Source organism: Glandiceps talaboti, chromosome 19 (assembly GCF_964340395.1).
Source record: "Glandiceps talaboti chromosome 19, keGlaTala1.1, whole genome shotgun sequence".
NCBI lineage: Eukaryota > Metazoa > Hemichordata > Enteropneusta > Spengelidae > Glandiceps > Glandiceps talaboti.
Genome location: NC_135567.1, coordinates 7,995,153 through 8,011,226, shown reverse-complemented (window position 1 = coordinate 8,011,226; position 16,074 = coordinate 7,995,153). Strand labels below are relative to the sequence as shown.

The 16,074-nt window shown below is 35.0% G+C and overlaps 1 protein-coding gene across 1 annotated transcript in view; it reads left to right on the top strand.

Annotated features, from left to right (window-relative positions):
- LOC144450390 (ankyrin repeat domain-containing protein 46-like) overlaps nucleotides 1-15,873 on the top strand; it is a 70,963-nt gene extending 55,090 nt beyond the window's left edge. The window contains exons 3-5 of the mRNA XM_078140992.1: nucleotides 6,799-6,897; nucleotides 13,738-13,827; nucleotides 15,691-15,873. Coding sequence (XP_077997118.1) covers nucleotides 6,799-6,897; nucleotides 13,738-13,827; nucleotides 15,691-15,873 — 372 coding nt within the window. The remainder of the gene's footprint in view (nucleotides 1-6,798; nucleotides 6,898-13,737; nucleotides 13,828-15,690) is intronic.
- Nucleotides 15,874-16,074: the final 201 nt, after the last annotated feature.

Genomic DNA, 16,074 nt, shown 5'->3' with positions numbered 1-16,074 from the left:
ACCAAACCCTTAGCAACAGTCAAATGATAGGTTTCTTGACAATTATAACAGGGATGGGTTTGCAAGTGAATAAACATTATTGTAGAATATGTAAATGCCCTTAGTAACAAGACCACACCCATAGCAACAGGTAAACAATGACGTATAATGCCAAAATAACACTGGTGATGGGAAGGTAAATGAATGAGCATTGCGAAATTGTATGCCGAGAAACAAGATAGTGCCCATAGTAAAATACCATGAAATTCAAGCATTGGTCAACATTTTGGGCTCAACTCAATGATATCAAGGCATGGTACAATGTAATATCAACAGTCTTATTAAAAAATGCCATAGCAAAAATGTGAGGAACAAAATTAAAAATATATGTATGTTATAAAACAAGAACAAATTGGGGTTTTAGTAAATTATCAGTTTAGTACTGAAATTATTAATGACACAGGCAAGAACCCACTACTTCATGTATGTGCACAGGGAGCACAGGAACCGTGTTGCAATCAAACGAACAAACAAACAAACAAACAAGTAAATAAATAAAGAATAAATAAATATGCATGGGTAAATGAAAGATCATTTTAAACTCATGGATAACTGTCTATAAACATGTCTATATGTATATACATGTCTGTATACTATTGAAATAATAGACTATTTGTTTCTATATATCCTATTTATATTAACAACATATAGATGGTATATATAGAAACATATCCTATATTCTCTCATTCAGAGACCGGTATATACATACATATATGTTTATTGATAGTTATCCATTACTTTAGAATCCCATGTATATTTATTTAGGTTTTTCTGTTTATTATTTATTTATTTATTTATTTATTTATTTATTTATTTATTTATTTATTTATTTATTTATCTATTTATATAGATAATAAAACACAGGCTAAACCTATGCATAAGGGGGGGGGGGAGATTGGTGGAGTCATTATTTTTTTTCACCTGCTTGCCTGTGAATTATTTTTTTTCTCCTTCGCCTATACTGGCAACTTTTATTTTTCTTTCCGTCTTTGAGATATCCGAATTTTTTTTTGACGCCTATGTTGAACACCTACTTTTGTTGCCACAATTTTCTGTTTGGTTTTCGCACAGGGTTATAAAGAGAGTAAAAATTTGCTGGTCTATCACATAGATTATATTTAGAAAACTACATATTTCAATACATGTTTGATTTTCAATTAAATATAAACATCATTGATAGTTTTTATGCCATGGTATGGTGACACACAGAAAATGCAATTCGGAAACTTGATTGGTGAGCTCAAGCATTCAGACAGACTGGTCAGTTTCTCCAGCCTGGGGAGTTGGGGGTGGTCAGTGTTTTTTTCCATTGGGCGGACAAAAAGTCACTGACCCCCATGAATAGTTTGATAGCATCTTGCCAGTAAGCTGTAAAGGGAAGAGCTTTGAGACTGGGATATGTCCACCTCTTGTGTGAGTGTATGTGTATGGGCTGGGGGGGGGGGGGTGGTTCTAGGGAGTCACAGACACTGTCAGACAATAATTTCCAAGCTTTACAAGACAGTTCTAACATGTGAAAAGCAACTACATAAGGTTGAAACATTTTTAAAATAAAGTTTTCATAGCATCTTGACAGTAAGCGGTGGAGGAAAGAACTTTAATTTGAGACTGGGACATGTCTACCTCTTATGGGGGGAGGGGGTTCTAGCTGGTCTCCCTCTAGAAGCCCTGGAATATTTTTACTCTTAAAGCCAATTTTCAGGCTATTCACAGACACTTTCAGACAATAATTTGCAAGCTTTACAAGCTCTAACATGTAAAAAGCAACCACATATGGTTGAAACGTTTTTGAAATAAAGTTCCATAGCATCTTGACAGTAAGAAGTGGAGGAAAGAACTTTGATTTGAGACTGGGACATGTGTACCCCTTATGGGGGTCCTAGGGGGTCTCCCCTAGAGGCTTTTGAAGTTTTTTTTACCAATTTTGGTGAATATTATTGTTGGGTTAACAAATGAGTAGCCTCTGGGGTGAGATAGTCCAAGGGGTTTCACCCCTGGCAGATCTGGAGTTATTTGATTCTATTTAGGCAATTTTTAGGTTATTCATAGCCTCTGAGGTAATATTGCCAAGCTTTGAACTTTTTCAATAAGTTTTCCATGTTATAAAAGTGGGCCTGTAACATTGGTATAGGGGCATTGATATTGCATGTATAGTAAAATCACTGGTATATTAGAGCACTTTAGGATGTCATACCTCGTGTACAATAGAAACTTGAATTTGATTACTTTGTAGTGTCGATACATGTAGTGTCCGAAATAAGAAGTATATTCATCCCTACTAACTAATTCATACTGAAGAGACTAGAACAATTTAGATTAAGTTCTTTTATATATTCTTTTATAAACTATCCAATAGTATGAAGATTACCATTACCTTCAAGTTCACTTTTGCCCCAAAATGCAAGATAAGTGAAGCACTGATTGTGAAACAGCCAAACATTTACATGGCATGTTCTGTAACTAGTGTGGTAGCTAGGTGATACATGTATGTGTATAATTTTATGTTTGAACCCTTACCTGAAGTAATATTTAAAAAATTTATGAAAGAAACAGAGACAAGAACAAATATATATATGTACCACAGGCCAACGGAACTTACTGGTCCCTGACATGTGTTTGAAAATGTTTGTCATGATCTGACAAGTGTCCTGGTTGGAGAGGTACTGGCAGGTTGAACAGTACACTCGAACTTGTGCATCATTTCCCTGCCAAGACATTTTTTTTTCTAGTAGCAGCAGTGTTGCAGCCAGCTTTTTCTCAGAGTGGAACATTGTGTCTCGAGACTTTCATTTTTCTGGGTCATCTTATTTTTGTTTGTGTGGGACATCACAAAATTTATCATTACACCAAATGTACTAGTCTATAACAAACTCAATAAAACACTCATATATAACACAATTACAGGTAAGTTTAATCCTGCACCAATCTTATTTCAGTGTTTACATACAAATGTGAAAACTGATTAGAGTGGAGTCATATTTTCTATAACTACAGCTGACTAACTGTTGTTCATTGTTACTGTCAATCATTGTCAATGTACTGTTCAAGACTTGATGAGTTCATGAACTCATGATGGTTACTTTGATAATTGTATCACTGACTTTTGATAAACACATCTCTCTCCAACGTGATGCCTGTTTAATTGTTAAAACAATTGCTGACTGATTATCTTTGTGAATTATCCACAGTAAAGCATAGACCCTACACAAAAAGTCACTATTTTTTTTTCTATGCGTCTTTGTTTTGCTGTTTTCCATTCTTTAAGAGCCTCCTCAAATGGAAATATATCAATCGGTGGTCCCTCAGCTGAGATCAGCGATAAGACATCCAGTCTATCAGGTTCAAGTCTATATTGAATGTTTGTTTTGATCTTATTCTGAATGGAAAACCCGCGTTCACAATCTGCTGTTTGGATAGGTAATATAAGCTTTACCAAGTTCAGAAACTGGTCTCTTTGAAAAATATACATCAGTTTCCACAATCTTATCGCGTGGGTATAACTTTGACAACACAAGTTCTTTGGCGGTTGCCCATTCACGCATTACACATGCTGGATCCACTGTGCGATCTACAACTGTATCATCGCCGCATGTTTTAGCTTCCCCGAAGTGATTTACTAAGTAAATACTCCGATTTCTTGGTTTCCATATTCAGTAAGTTCATCTTTGGACAAAAATGATAGCGGCCGCATGGCTAGAACAGCGAATGCATTTATTAACTCGGTTGATTGTTGAGGAAATCTCTCACTTAGGCTGCTTTCACAAAAACTTGTTCGGGGGGGGGGGGGGGGGACTTGAAAATATATGGATAGTGTGTGTGTGTGGGGGGGGGGGTACCTGAAAAAAATGTTATGGGTTGTAGGGGGGGGGTACCTGAAAATAAATTGACATCATGACTTTTCAAACATGGGAAAATAAGCTTTTAAAATGTTGGTCTTCCTTTTTCAAAAACAACAACAACAACAACAACAATAACAACAACAACAACAACAGCAGCAGCAGCAGCTACAAACAACAGTTGCTCACAAATTAGTGAAATGAAAAACAAAAATAGTCAAATTTTAAATTTTCTTTTAATAAACTGTTAATGTAATGATAAATTGAAATGGGCGAATTGAGTCGTAGATTGTTTTTTATCTGAAAATATCAGTGTCTTTCATGTACACTACTATCTACTGAAATTTGGTTCATTTAATGTGTGAAATTACCTTTACACTGTACTGAAAATATTCTTTGTGACATGACTGTGTTTTGGTTTGTGGTTATCACAATGATATGTAACTTTTCCATGTAAATTCTTACTAGTATTAAATGACAGACAAATATGACAGACAATATTTTACATTTGCAGCTCTTGGAAGTAAAAAAAAAAGAGTTGGAAAATGTTCATCTCAGCCTGCCATCAAAATGTAAAAGATGCACCTGCACTAAAACATACTTGACAAGTATCAAAAACGTCTGTGCAAGGTATTTTTTCATCCTATAGATATGACTATAATTTTCAACATAAACTTTTAATAACACATTCTAAATATTTCCTAAAATTAGCATATTGGCAACGTCTGCTACATTTGAAACAGAAGACAATATCTCACAAGCTGAGTTAACAGAGAAAAAGTAAAATAAGTTTTTTGCACATACTTTTCAACTTTGCATGAATATACTATTACTTGTAAATATAAAGATAAATTAAACTTTGACATAACTCTCAATATAAAGTTACCCTAAAGATATATGGCAGGAATGAGGTAGTGAACTGAAACAATATGAGCAAATACTCCAATATAGTCTCAATAAACATTTTCATAAAGTAGTGTTTGCACAAACTGTGGATTTTTTTGGAATGCTTAAAACATATCTCTGTTAAAAACATATCTGAAGCAGCACATAATAATAATAATAATAATAATACACAAACATACTCATTTAAAAAATTAACAAATAAATTATCTTTTCATGTCAATATTGCACTAGGCATTGTCAGTCGTAAATCATCATCAACATCATTCAAATCATCATCATCCAAATCGTCATCTTCTTCCTCCTCTTCTAAAACATTACAAAGGAAAGACTGATATTCGACTTGATCTACTTGATTTATGTTTGAAAGGGTTCTCCATCTTCTCCTTTTTCTTCTTCATCATCACCACTACCATCATCATCATCACCACCACCATCATCATCATCATCATCATCATCATCATCATCTTACAAGAGTTATTCAAAGTGTAATTTATTTACAAGTATATGTTTTTTTGGAACGGCAATGCACTGGTTAACATAACATCATTTTGTTTTAACTGGTGTTTGTGTATATATATATATATATACACAATATACAAATTGATTATATATAAAATGGACAAAGTTGGGATTAAGTGTATTATGTACAGTTTTGTACTTGGTATGGAATGTTAACGCACAGGAAGAGTATTCCAAAAAAAAATTTATTCGGGTAGGGGGTACTTGAAATATTTGGTGCTTTGGTAGGTGGGGGGGGGGGGGGGGGTACTTGAAAAATTTCGGAATATGGCAGGGGGGTACTTGAAAAAAAAATTAGGGTTTTACAAAAAATCTCCCCCCCCCTAACAAGTTTTTGTGAAAGCAGCCTTAGGTTTTCTAGGATGTTCTGAATAAAGTCACGCCTAAAGTTAGCGAAGTATTTTACCACATTAGGTGTTGTTTTAATGTCATGACCACAAACGACATACTTGTCAGTTTCCTTCATTTTCTCAAGATCAGAGAGAAATTTTCCGTTATCTGTAACTAATCCTTCTAACTGCGTAGTCGTAATTTGTAGTGAGGCTTGTACGATTGCTATATCAATGTCTGATGCTTGAAATACTATACTGAGGTGAGTAAGGACAGGAATTACATCCATGAGTAGGTGCATTGTAGCAACGAATTCATACTGACGCATAGTCTTTGCCAAACCTTTTGCGGTAGGTAATTTCTCAGCTTGTTCTTCGAAATATGTAACGAGCGATCCATACGTGTGATATATAGTTTCAAGGGCAGAGTAGAAGGAGAACCACCGTACTTCATGAACTTCTATGTATTTCAGACAGGTATTTCAGACAGGGATCGTTGAGGATAACTTGTATTTATTTCACTGTTTCAGTGTGTACGGCTGATCTTAAAAAGTGATAGTATATATCAGTGAGACTTTGTTGGTATTTCCTCAGATACGGCACTTTCTCGGCGGCCTGACTTGTACATAGCACCAAATGGTGTGCTATGCAATGTATACCAAGTAGGAATGGATTTATCGTCTCAGTCGTATACAAACTGTCGATATTGTTTTTTTACTGAACTGAACTGAACTAAACTAAACTAAATTAAACTAAAATAATAAATACATGCTATGATGCATAGAAGTTAATAGACAGTATCCAAATATCCCTAGCAACCATGATCACGCCCTTAGAAACAGCCAAACGGTTGAAAAATGTATGCAACAAGACCCCGCCCATGGCAACAGCCAAATGATCATTGATGTTGTAATGATAACAGGGATTAATAGGCAATTGAATAAACATTCAAACATATATGCAAATATCCCTAGCAACCATGACCACGCCCATAGCAACAGCCAAAAAGTGGTGTATTTCACACTGATAACAAGAGGGATTAATAGACAAATGAATAAACATTCAAAAAATGTATTATTTGTTTACACAATAAGATTACAATCGTAATTATTGATATGATACATTATTATAACAGAAAGAGTAATATATTTTGTATTATTTAATTACAGGACAAGAGGACAAGTCTACATTATGCCGCTGACAGTGGACATTTTGATATCTGTAAATTGTTGCTGGAAGCTGGTGCCAAAATAGATGCAGTTGGAGAAGTAGGTTGAGTTTTGATTAGCTAATATCTTATTTATCGATTATATGATATGTACAACCATTCCAATGTGTTATTATTTAATGTGTTTGACTATAACTTTTTTATTTGATAAGGTAAATACTCACATGTTTTCATAGGATGACCACCTTGCCATAGCGCTAAATCCGATGAGTATATTGTTAATGGCCTATGATAGTATCACAATGGTATTGTTAATGGCCTATGATAGTATCACAATGGTATTGTTAATGGCCTATGATAGTATCACAATGGTATTGTTAATGGCCTATGATAGTATCACAATGGTATTGTTAATGGCCTATGATAGTATCACAATGGTATTGTTAATGGCCTATGATAGTATCACAATGGTATTGTTAATGGCCTATGATAGTATCACAATGGTATTGTTAATGGCCTATGATAGTATCACAATGGTATTGTTAATGTTAGGACTATCTTAATTAAAAAGCCAATTCATTTATCGCAATCACCTTCAGGGTCAATTATCAAAGTCAAGACAAGTCCTGCCTATCATATACACATTTAGGTATTTACATATTGCCAATTTCTTTTAAAGCATGTTCACAAGTAATCTTGAAGAAAAGAACTATACACAATCATTATTTTTGGAGCTCATATCACTTTTACTGAGTGGCAACAATATTGATAATTAAAAATCACTATTTTCTGCATAACTCAAAACTAATAAAGAGCCCATTCAAGTGTCTACCCCCATATTATCCAATGCAAACTATCTTTTAGTCTTCGTTGAAGACACAACCCTCAGAAAATACAATGTGTCTGTGATAGACAAATTGGCTTGATTTAATGCTTGACCCTCAAGGTCAAAGGTCAAGGTCTCAAATTTGTTCATTCTTACACTTTGTGAATTGGCCCAGTATACATACATAGTGTATTGAGGTTTATACTATTACGGATACTGGTAGTATCCAGTAGAATTCTTCACAATACATAATGGAGACTACCAGAATCCATGTACAATAAAGGCAGTGTATTCCAATAGAGATGGAACATCAGAATACAGTTATAGAAGCTAGCCTAAATAATTCCAGTGCAATTTCCACCAGAATTCAACGTGGAATACACTACTGGATATTGTGTTCCAGTACAGGATATGGATACAGTTTGTGTGGTATCCACTCAAATAGGGCTGGATACAAGTAGAATTCATAATGCTGGAGACTGCATGATGGAAGTGATCTCTGTATGATTTCAAATGTTGGTGTGGGTGGGAGGGGGGGGGGGGGTAAGCTGATGATGTATGTTTTTTTAGCACAACTGAACTAGGTTTAGTAGTGCTATAGGCATCAAGGAATGTGTGTGTGTGTGTGTGTGTGTGTGTTGATGTGTGTGTGAACAACTTAAAGTCAAAAGCTATGAGAATGTATGTTTTTTAGCACAACTGAACTGATAAGGTTCAGTAGTGCTATAGGCATCACCAAGTGTCTGTCTGTCTGTCTGTCTGTCTGTCTGTCTGTGTGGATGTGTGTGGATGTGTGTGAACAACTTAAAGTCAAAATCCACTGGGTGTATTTACTTGGGTGTATAGTTGGGAAATTGTTCAGATGAGAATGATCTTACCACCGGTGTATGATTTGGATAAAAAAATGTTATTTTTTGTCAAAAAACAAAAACTACTGGGCAGATCGGTGTGAAATTTGAAGGGAACATTCTTAAGGGTGTTTAAATTAAGAAGTGTTCACGACATGATGATCCCATCAGTGATATGCAAATTAGGGGTAAAAATCAATACCTATACTGTATCCATGTGCAAAACATTTTTAAAATCTGTACAGTTGTGGTACAACGCCATTGGCACAACATTTTTCAAATATCAATCGACGGCATTGTAAAGCTTTGACAAAATCTAATTTAGGTTTTTACTATAGTTTGTTAATTCCACTTATTTCCACTATAAAAGGATTATACAAATTAACTACCGAAATACATTCACAACATAGAGCTAAAATGGCTCATTTTAATACAGTAACAGTGTTAACGCAAAGACAAAGATTCCTTTGTCAGTCTGACATCTAACATTTCACTTTAATGTATTTCACCTGTGATGGCTTCCTTCAGATCACACTGTGTCTTGTGCTCATGTAATAATGTGATCCAATTAACAATCAAATAATTGATATAGAATTTGCAATGTACCACTGAACTATACAAAGAAACCCAAATGTAGGTACTAAACTACCATGGACACTACTATGAGGTGAGATTAATGCCAAAACACTTGTCTTAACATTATTAGCACAACTGAACTGAGGTTCAGTAGTGCTATAGGGATCGCCCGGCGTCTGTGTGTGTGTGTGTGTTTGTGTGTGTGTGTGTGTGTGTGTGTGTGTGTGTGTGTGTGTGTGTGTGTGGATGTGTGTGTGTGTGTAAACAACTTAAAGTCAAAAACCGCTGAACCGATTGCCATTATATTTGGTGGGTCCATTACCTTGGGTGTCTAGTTGGGAAATTGTTCAAATCAAAATGATCGCATCACAGGTGTGTGATTTGGGTCAAAAAATGTGGTTTTTGGTCAAAAAACTTAAACTCAGAAACTACTGGGCAGATTGGTGCGAAATTTGATGGGAACATTCTTAAGGGGGTGTAAAGTAAGATTTGTTCATGACATGATGATTCCATCAGTGATATGCAAATTGGGGCTAAAAATGTGTCTTTTAGGTTAAAAATCTATAATTCCAAAAGTACTGAGCAGATTGGGCTGAAATTTAATGGGAATGTATCTAGGGATGTATGGACAAAGAAATATTAAACATACAATGATTCCATGAGTGATATGCAAATTAGATGTAAAAATGTTCATTTTTGGTCAAAAACTTATATCTCAAAAAGTACTTGGTCAATGAGTCTGAAACTTGGTCAGATGTTTCTGAAAGTGTAATTATGCAGATTTTCTTCAAACCATTTTGACAAAATTGGCCCTAGCGACCATGAACACACCCTTAGCAACAACCAAATGGCAGTATATTTTGGTCAAATAACAACATCATCTGGTAGGCAAATGAGTAAACATTCAAAAAATGTTTGCAAATACCCTAGCAACCATGACCACGCCCATAGCAACAGCCAAACGGTCGTGTATTTCACAAAGATAACAACAGGAATTAATAGACAATTGAATAAACATTCAAAAAATGTATGTAAATTTGCCTAGCAACATGACCACGCCCATAGCAACAGTTAAATAATCACGTATATTGCAAAGATAACAACAGGAATAGAAAGACAAATAAATAAACATTCAAAAAATGTATGTAAATTTGCCTAGCAACATGACCACGCCCATAGCAACAGCCAAATAATCACCTATATTGCAAAGATAACAACAGGAATAGAAAGACATATGAACAAACATTCAAAAAAATGTATGCAAATGTGCCTAGCAACAAGACCACACCCATAGCAACAGCCAAATGATGACATATATTGCAAAGATAACAAGTGATTAATAGACAATTGAATAAACATTCAAAAAATGTATGTAAATATGCCTAGCAACAAGACCACGCCATAGCAACAGCCAAATAATCACGAATATTGCAAAGATAATATCAGGAATTCATACACAAGTGAACAAAAACATACAAAAATGTATGCAAATATATCTAACAACATGACCACGCCCATAGCAACAGCCAAATGATAGCATATATCGTAAAGATAGCAACATGGTTGGATAGGCAACTGGATAGTTATTCAACAAATGACCACTTATTGTTAGCATGGACTAGCATATGGATAAACTATTAGAAACTGTACAGTTGTGCTACAACGCCATTGGCGGTATTTTTTTTAGTTTACATTTTCATTTTATTCTCCCATTTTGTCTCCATTTTTATCTAATTGTGTTCACATTTTTATTTCAACCTCTCATTTTGTTTGCATTTTTATCTAATTGTGTTCACATTTTTATTTGGTTGTCATTGTGTTCATATTTTTATTATCTATCTCATTATCATAATTTATGTATCTCCCTAGCCTAGAGTTGGCTTTCCTGTCAGTGTGAAATTCTTAAATTTTACCCAAAATAAATACTTTCGCTATCGTTTTAATTCGTTGGACAGATTTAGGAAGTTTTTGACACCTGTACTTAAAGGTGACTGGACTCTTTGTTCAGTGTCACGCTTTCGTGAAACTTTCAATCATCTGTGATAATAAAGTACTAAGTTAAAGGGCACATGTTTCTGTGGTTGAAAATATCGTCTGGTCATCGTAGAAGTGGGGCAGCGGCCACTCCAATACTTCTAGTACAGACAGATTCGCTTCTCTGAACAGTGCCATGATATCTGAGGCATGTCAGGCACTGAATGAGGCCAGCAGCTTGCTTAGACAAGCTCTATCCGGAGGAAGAACGCTGCTCCCCCCTTTGATCACATCACCCACCATCTCTCAATCACAATCGAGCGTCGGGCATGTTGGGGACTCTCCACGCAATGTCCAATCATGCCAAGCTCTATAGACACCGCCAACCCGTGCCCAGATTATGACTACAGCTACTCCAACAACGGAGACACAAGTGCTGAGGAGTGAGTTGATCGAGTAGGTGTTTTCGTTCTAGGAGTTGTCCTCGTCATGGCAGGTCTGTGAGGGCACTGCATCTGCATCCCGCTCATGGAGTCGACCAGCCGGGCGTCCAACTTGGCCACACGTTTGGGTCGCGTTAGGATTGGGTTCCTACTTTGCAGGAAAAGAGGGAATTGGTGAAAGCTGGCCTTGGTGAGAAAAAAATTACACATGCCTGTAAATTTAAATGGCTTGGAGGTGATTGAGTTTTTGAGTGCTGCATATCCCAAAATCGAAAATGCAGATGGTGTAGAAATTTGCCAAACATCTCGAGGTTCAAGAAAAGTTGAGGTTATAAAATGTTCTACAGCTATGTATGAGAGGGGGATGGGGCTCCGAACATGGACAAAATTCATCCAGGTTGTATGGTATTTTGGTTAGAGTTAACCAGCCGTGTGGTTGCTATGTACAGGTTGGAACCCTTACAATTTTGGGTTGGTTGTGTAGGGAAACTTTTAGCGATATGTTCGGTAAGCTTAATAGTTGATCCTTCTAGATGAACATTTTGAAACCAACTATAGGGTCTCTTCATCAGTCACAGTTTCACTTATCATACTATGGCTATGGCTATTATAGGCATATGGATATATTATGTTGTTTCCATGGACATATTTTGGAGTATTCAGTTCAATCGAACATTCTACCCGATGATTGGGTGTTGTTGAGAACACAGTTGTTTCTTCATGTTCTAGGACTAATGATCCAACTTGGGATGACAATCGAAGGGAATCAGTAATTGCTAGCAATTCATTAGCCCATGTCAAACCATTTGTACCAGCCATTTTGTGTAAAGGAGGCCTTAAAGTATACTTATGCAACATTAAAATAATAATAATGATAATAATAATAATAAAAATGTGAACACAATTAGATTAAAATGCAAACGAAATGAGAGGTTGAAATAAAAATGCAAACACAATGAGATAAAAATGCAAACAAAATGAGAGATTGAAATAAAAATGTGAACACAATTAGATAAAAATGCAAACAAAATGAGAGGTTGAAATAAAAATGCGAACACAATGAGATAAAAATGCAAATAATGAGATGTTGGAATAAAAATGTGAACAAAATGTGATAAAAATGCAAACAAAATGAGAGGTTGAAATAAAAATGCAAACACAATGAGATAAAAATGCAAACACAATGAGATGTTGGAATAAAAATGTGAACAAAATGAGATAAAAATGCAAACAAAATGAGAGGTTGAAATAATAATGCAAACACAATGAGATAAAAATGCAAACAAAATGAGAGGTTGAATTAAAAATGCAAACACAATGAGATGTTGGAATAAAAATGTGAACAAAATGAGATAAAAATGCAAACACAATGAAATGTTGGAATAAAAATGCAAACAAAATGAGAGGTTGAAATAAAAATGCAAACACAATGAGATAAAAATGCAAACAATGAAATGTTGGAATAAAAATGTGAACAAAATGAGAGGTTGGAATAAAAATGTGAACAAAATGAGATAAAAATGAAAAAAAATGTGAACACAATTAAATAAAAATGCAAACACAATGAGAGGTTGAAATAAAAATGTGAACAAAATGAGATAAAAATGAAAAAAAAATGCAAACACAATGAGATAAAAATGCAAACAAAATAAGAGGTTGAAATAAAAATGTGAACACAATTACTAATTAGATAAAAATGGAGACAAAATGGGAGAATAAAATGAAAATGTTAACTTAAAATAATGTTAAGACAAGTGTTTTGGCACTAATCTCACCTCATACAATATGACATAATAGGTAATCGCCTTATGTATTAATGTTTACTGTAATTTATTGACATAATAGGTAATTACCTTATGTATTCATATTTACTGTAATTTATTGACATAATAGGTAATTACCTTATGTATTCATATTTACTGTAAGTTATTAACATAATAGGTAATTACATTATGTATTCATATTTACTGTAAGTTATTGACATAATAGGTAATTATCTTATGTATTCATATTTACTGTAAGTTATTGACATAATAGGTAATTACCTTATGTATTCATATTTACTGTAAGTTATTGACATAATAGGTAAATTACCTTAGGTATTAATATTTACTGTAAGTTGTTGACATACATATTCACTGTCATCTAAAAGGAAATATTGAGATATTATTAACACTGTGTTTACAGGAAGCAACTTTTTGATTTCATTTTGACATAATTTGTAAAAATGGTGTAAATTAGTCTAAACATTACATATGTTTGTTTTATATTAGTTTCTCATTGCTGCTGGGAGTGGAAATATAGAGAAGGTAAAATCCTGCTTGGAGAATGGTTATGGTGTGAATGATACAAATGAATCTTGGGTAAGTCTATCAATTCCCTGCTTTCTACAACATGGTTAACTATGGTTAGAACTTGGTTCACTATGGTCAATTACCATGGTTGACCGTGTTCTGACTTTGGTAGTAACCATGGTTGACCATGCTTGGTAATTGGCACCATGTCATTCACTGTCAAAATTCCATGATGCAAAACCACAGTCAATCATGGTCCACCGTGGTGTATAAGGCATAGCTGAATTTTTGGGGGATCACGGATGAACATGTTTGACCATGGTTAAATATGATGTTGGATTATCTGGAGAAACCTTGGTTAGACCCAAAGCCGGTAAAGACAAGTTTATTTTTTGTGTTACATAGACTTTATGGTTGAAATGAATCCAATTTTGAGCTCCTCATATCTACATATATAAACAATAGAATTTGCAATATTCAACGTCAAAGCATTAATATTTGTTATTAAGTGAGCACATGTTTGGCCTATTAGTTGATATGGAAGGGCATGGCCTGGATATTTTCATCATAATTACACTTAAATGACTATCAAACAGCTAACAATACAAATAATAAATAGCACCAGCCAAGTGTTGGTGTCAAGGGTCAATTTTTATTTATATATTACAAACAGCAAATGTGGTCAATTCTGAAAATCCCCTACATTGACACAGTGAACCAACACTATGTACAAATTGCAGTTTTACTTGTCCACGTCATAATTAAGATAACGCCAATGCAAAGGATTTTGTGACCTTAAGCTTAGTGTCATTGTTAGCAATTGTATAAAGTTCAAAGGCATTGGATCGCCAGTCACCTTGATGCTTGATAAAAATTGATGGTATCCCTAAATGTAAAAGTGGCTCCACTTCTATGGAAAGAATGACCTGAGTACTGTAATGACTTGTATCCACAACTAATTAGTTCCACTTTTAATGATTTAGTGAAATTTGTGTGGGTTAGTGTTAACTGAGGGTTTTGAAATCACTGTTTTGAGTAACCATATGAGAACAAATGGCTGGTTGTTTTGATTGAAGGGCAGAGATGGAGTATGTGTTTAATGGATGCAATTGGACAAAGAAAAGAATTAGGAATAGCATGTAATGACAATTGTAATACACATTGTCTGTACTGAATCATCTTGGTATGTCTTATGCTTAAGATAGCATAGTCTGTATATAATTAGATGTCCGACCTGTGCAGATATTTATCATCTGCTGGTAGTTAGGCCATTTGTTGTAACAGTGTAGACTTTCTTGTGAATGTGAAGAAGGCTACTAGGCAGACTGACTAGAAGGTTGCATTGAACGGAATGATTAAATCCAACTGTATATGAATGTCTAATAAAATTGTGGGTGTTATAGGGAGTTTTTGCTTTGGTGGTGATCCATTACCACGTGAGATGCCACGTTTCACAATATCAAGGAGTCAGTTGTCTTCCAGTGGGTTGGGTAAACCAGCCTCGGTGTGTAGTAATCTGATAATATTAAAGTATCCTGGTGTACCAGTTTGCTTTAAGGTAGGAACACTGCATAATGGCACACATTAAGTTGACTGCATGGCATTGGCTGGATACCAAAGTACAAATAAAAACACAGGTAAGCTGTTCATTGTGAACTGTAAGTGCACTTTGTTGTCTCTGCATATGCTAGTCTTTTATATGTAGGTACTTCTGTAACCAGGCTTTGTAGTTGGTGTTATACAGGTCCTGTAGTAAGTTTGGTTTACCAGAAATACTGTGTTACAAAAGTCGTGTAATTTGTTTTGATTTAGAGATAAGGTTCGTGTAACTGATTTGAATTCATAGGAAAGAGAGTGATTGTCGCAGTTTCAGTTTAACAAGTTTATTCCAATTTAGACTCAGTGATTGTGTTGTGTCCTTTCCTGTGACAGCCAATTGTGTTTTGGAAATCAAAACACATTTCCTTGCCAGTAGGGTTGAAAGAGCGTGATTTTATCGTAGGTTTAGTTTTTTGTGGGAGAGGTGGTCATAGAGTGACAGGTGGAGGTCAACCGTTCTCTATGGCAAGGTTGCCAAAGCCTGGTTCTTCCTATATTTTAAGTCCTAAAACATGATAACAGATTTGGTGATGTATGATTAGGCATAGTCACCAATATTAATTGTATGCTCGAGGTAGCTTAATTAAGATTACATCCTGTGATAGACCATGTTGAATAAGCGTTCTCAGTATAAGGACGTTTGCAGAAATCCATTGGGGGAGTGTAACCTGATCTGGCTTTGGTTGTTGTGTAGCCGAACGCACCACAAGTTTAGTT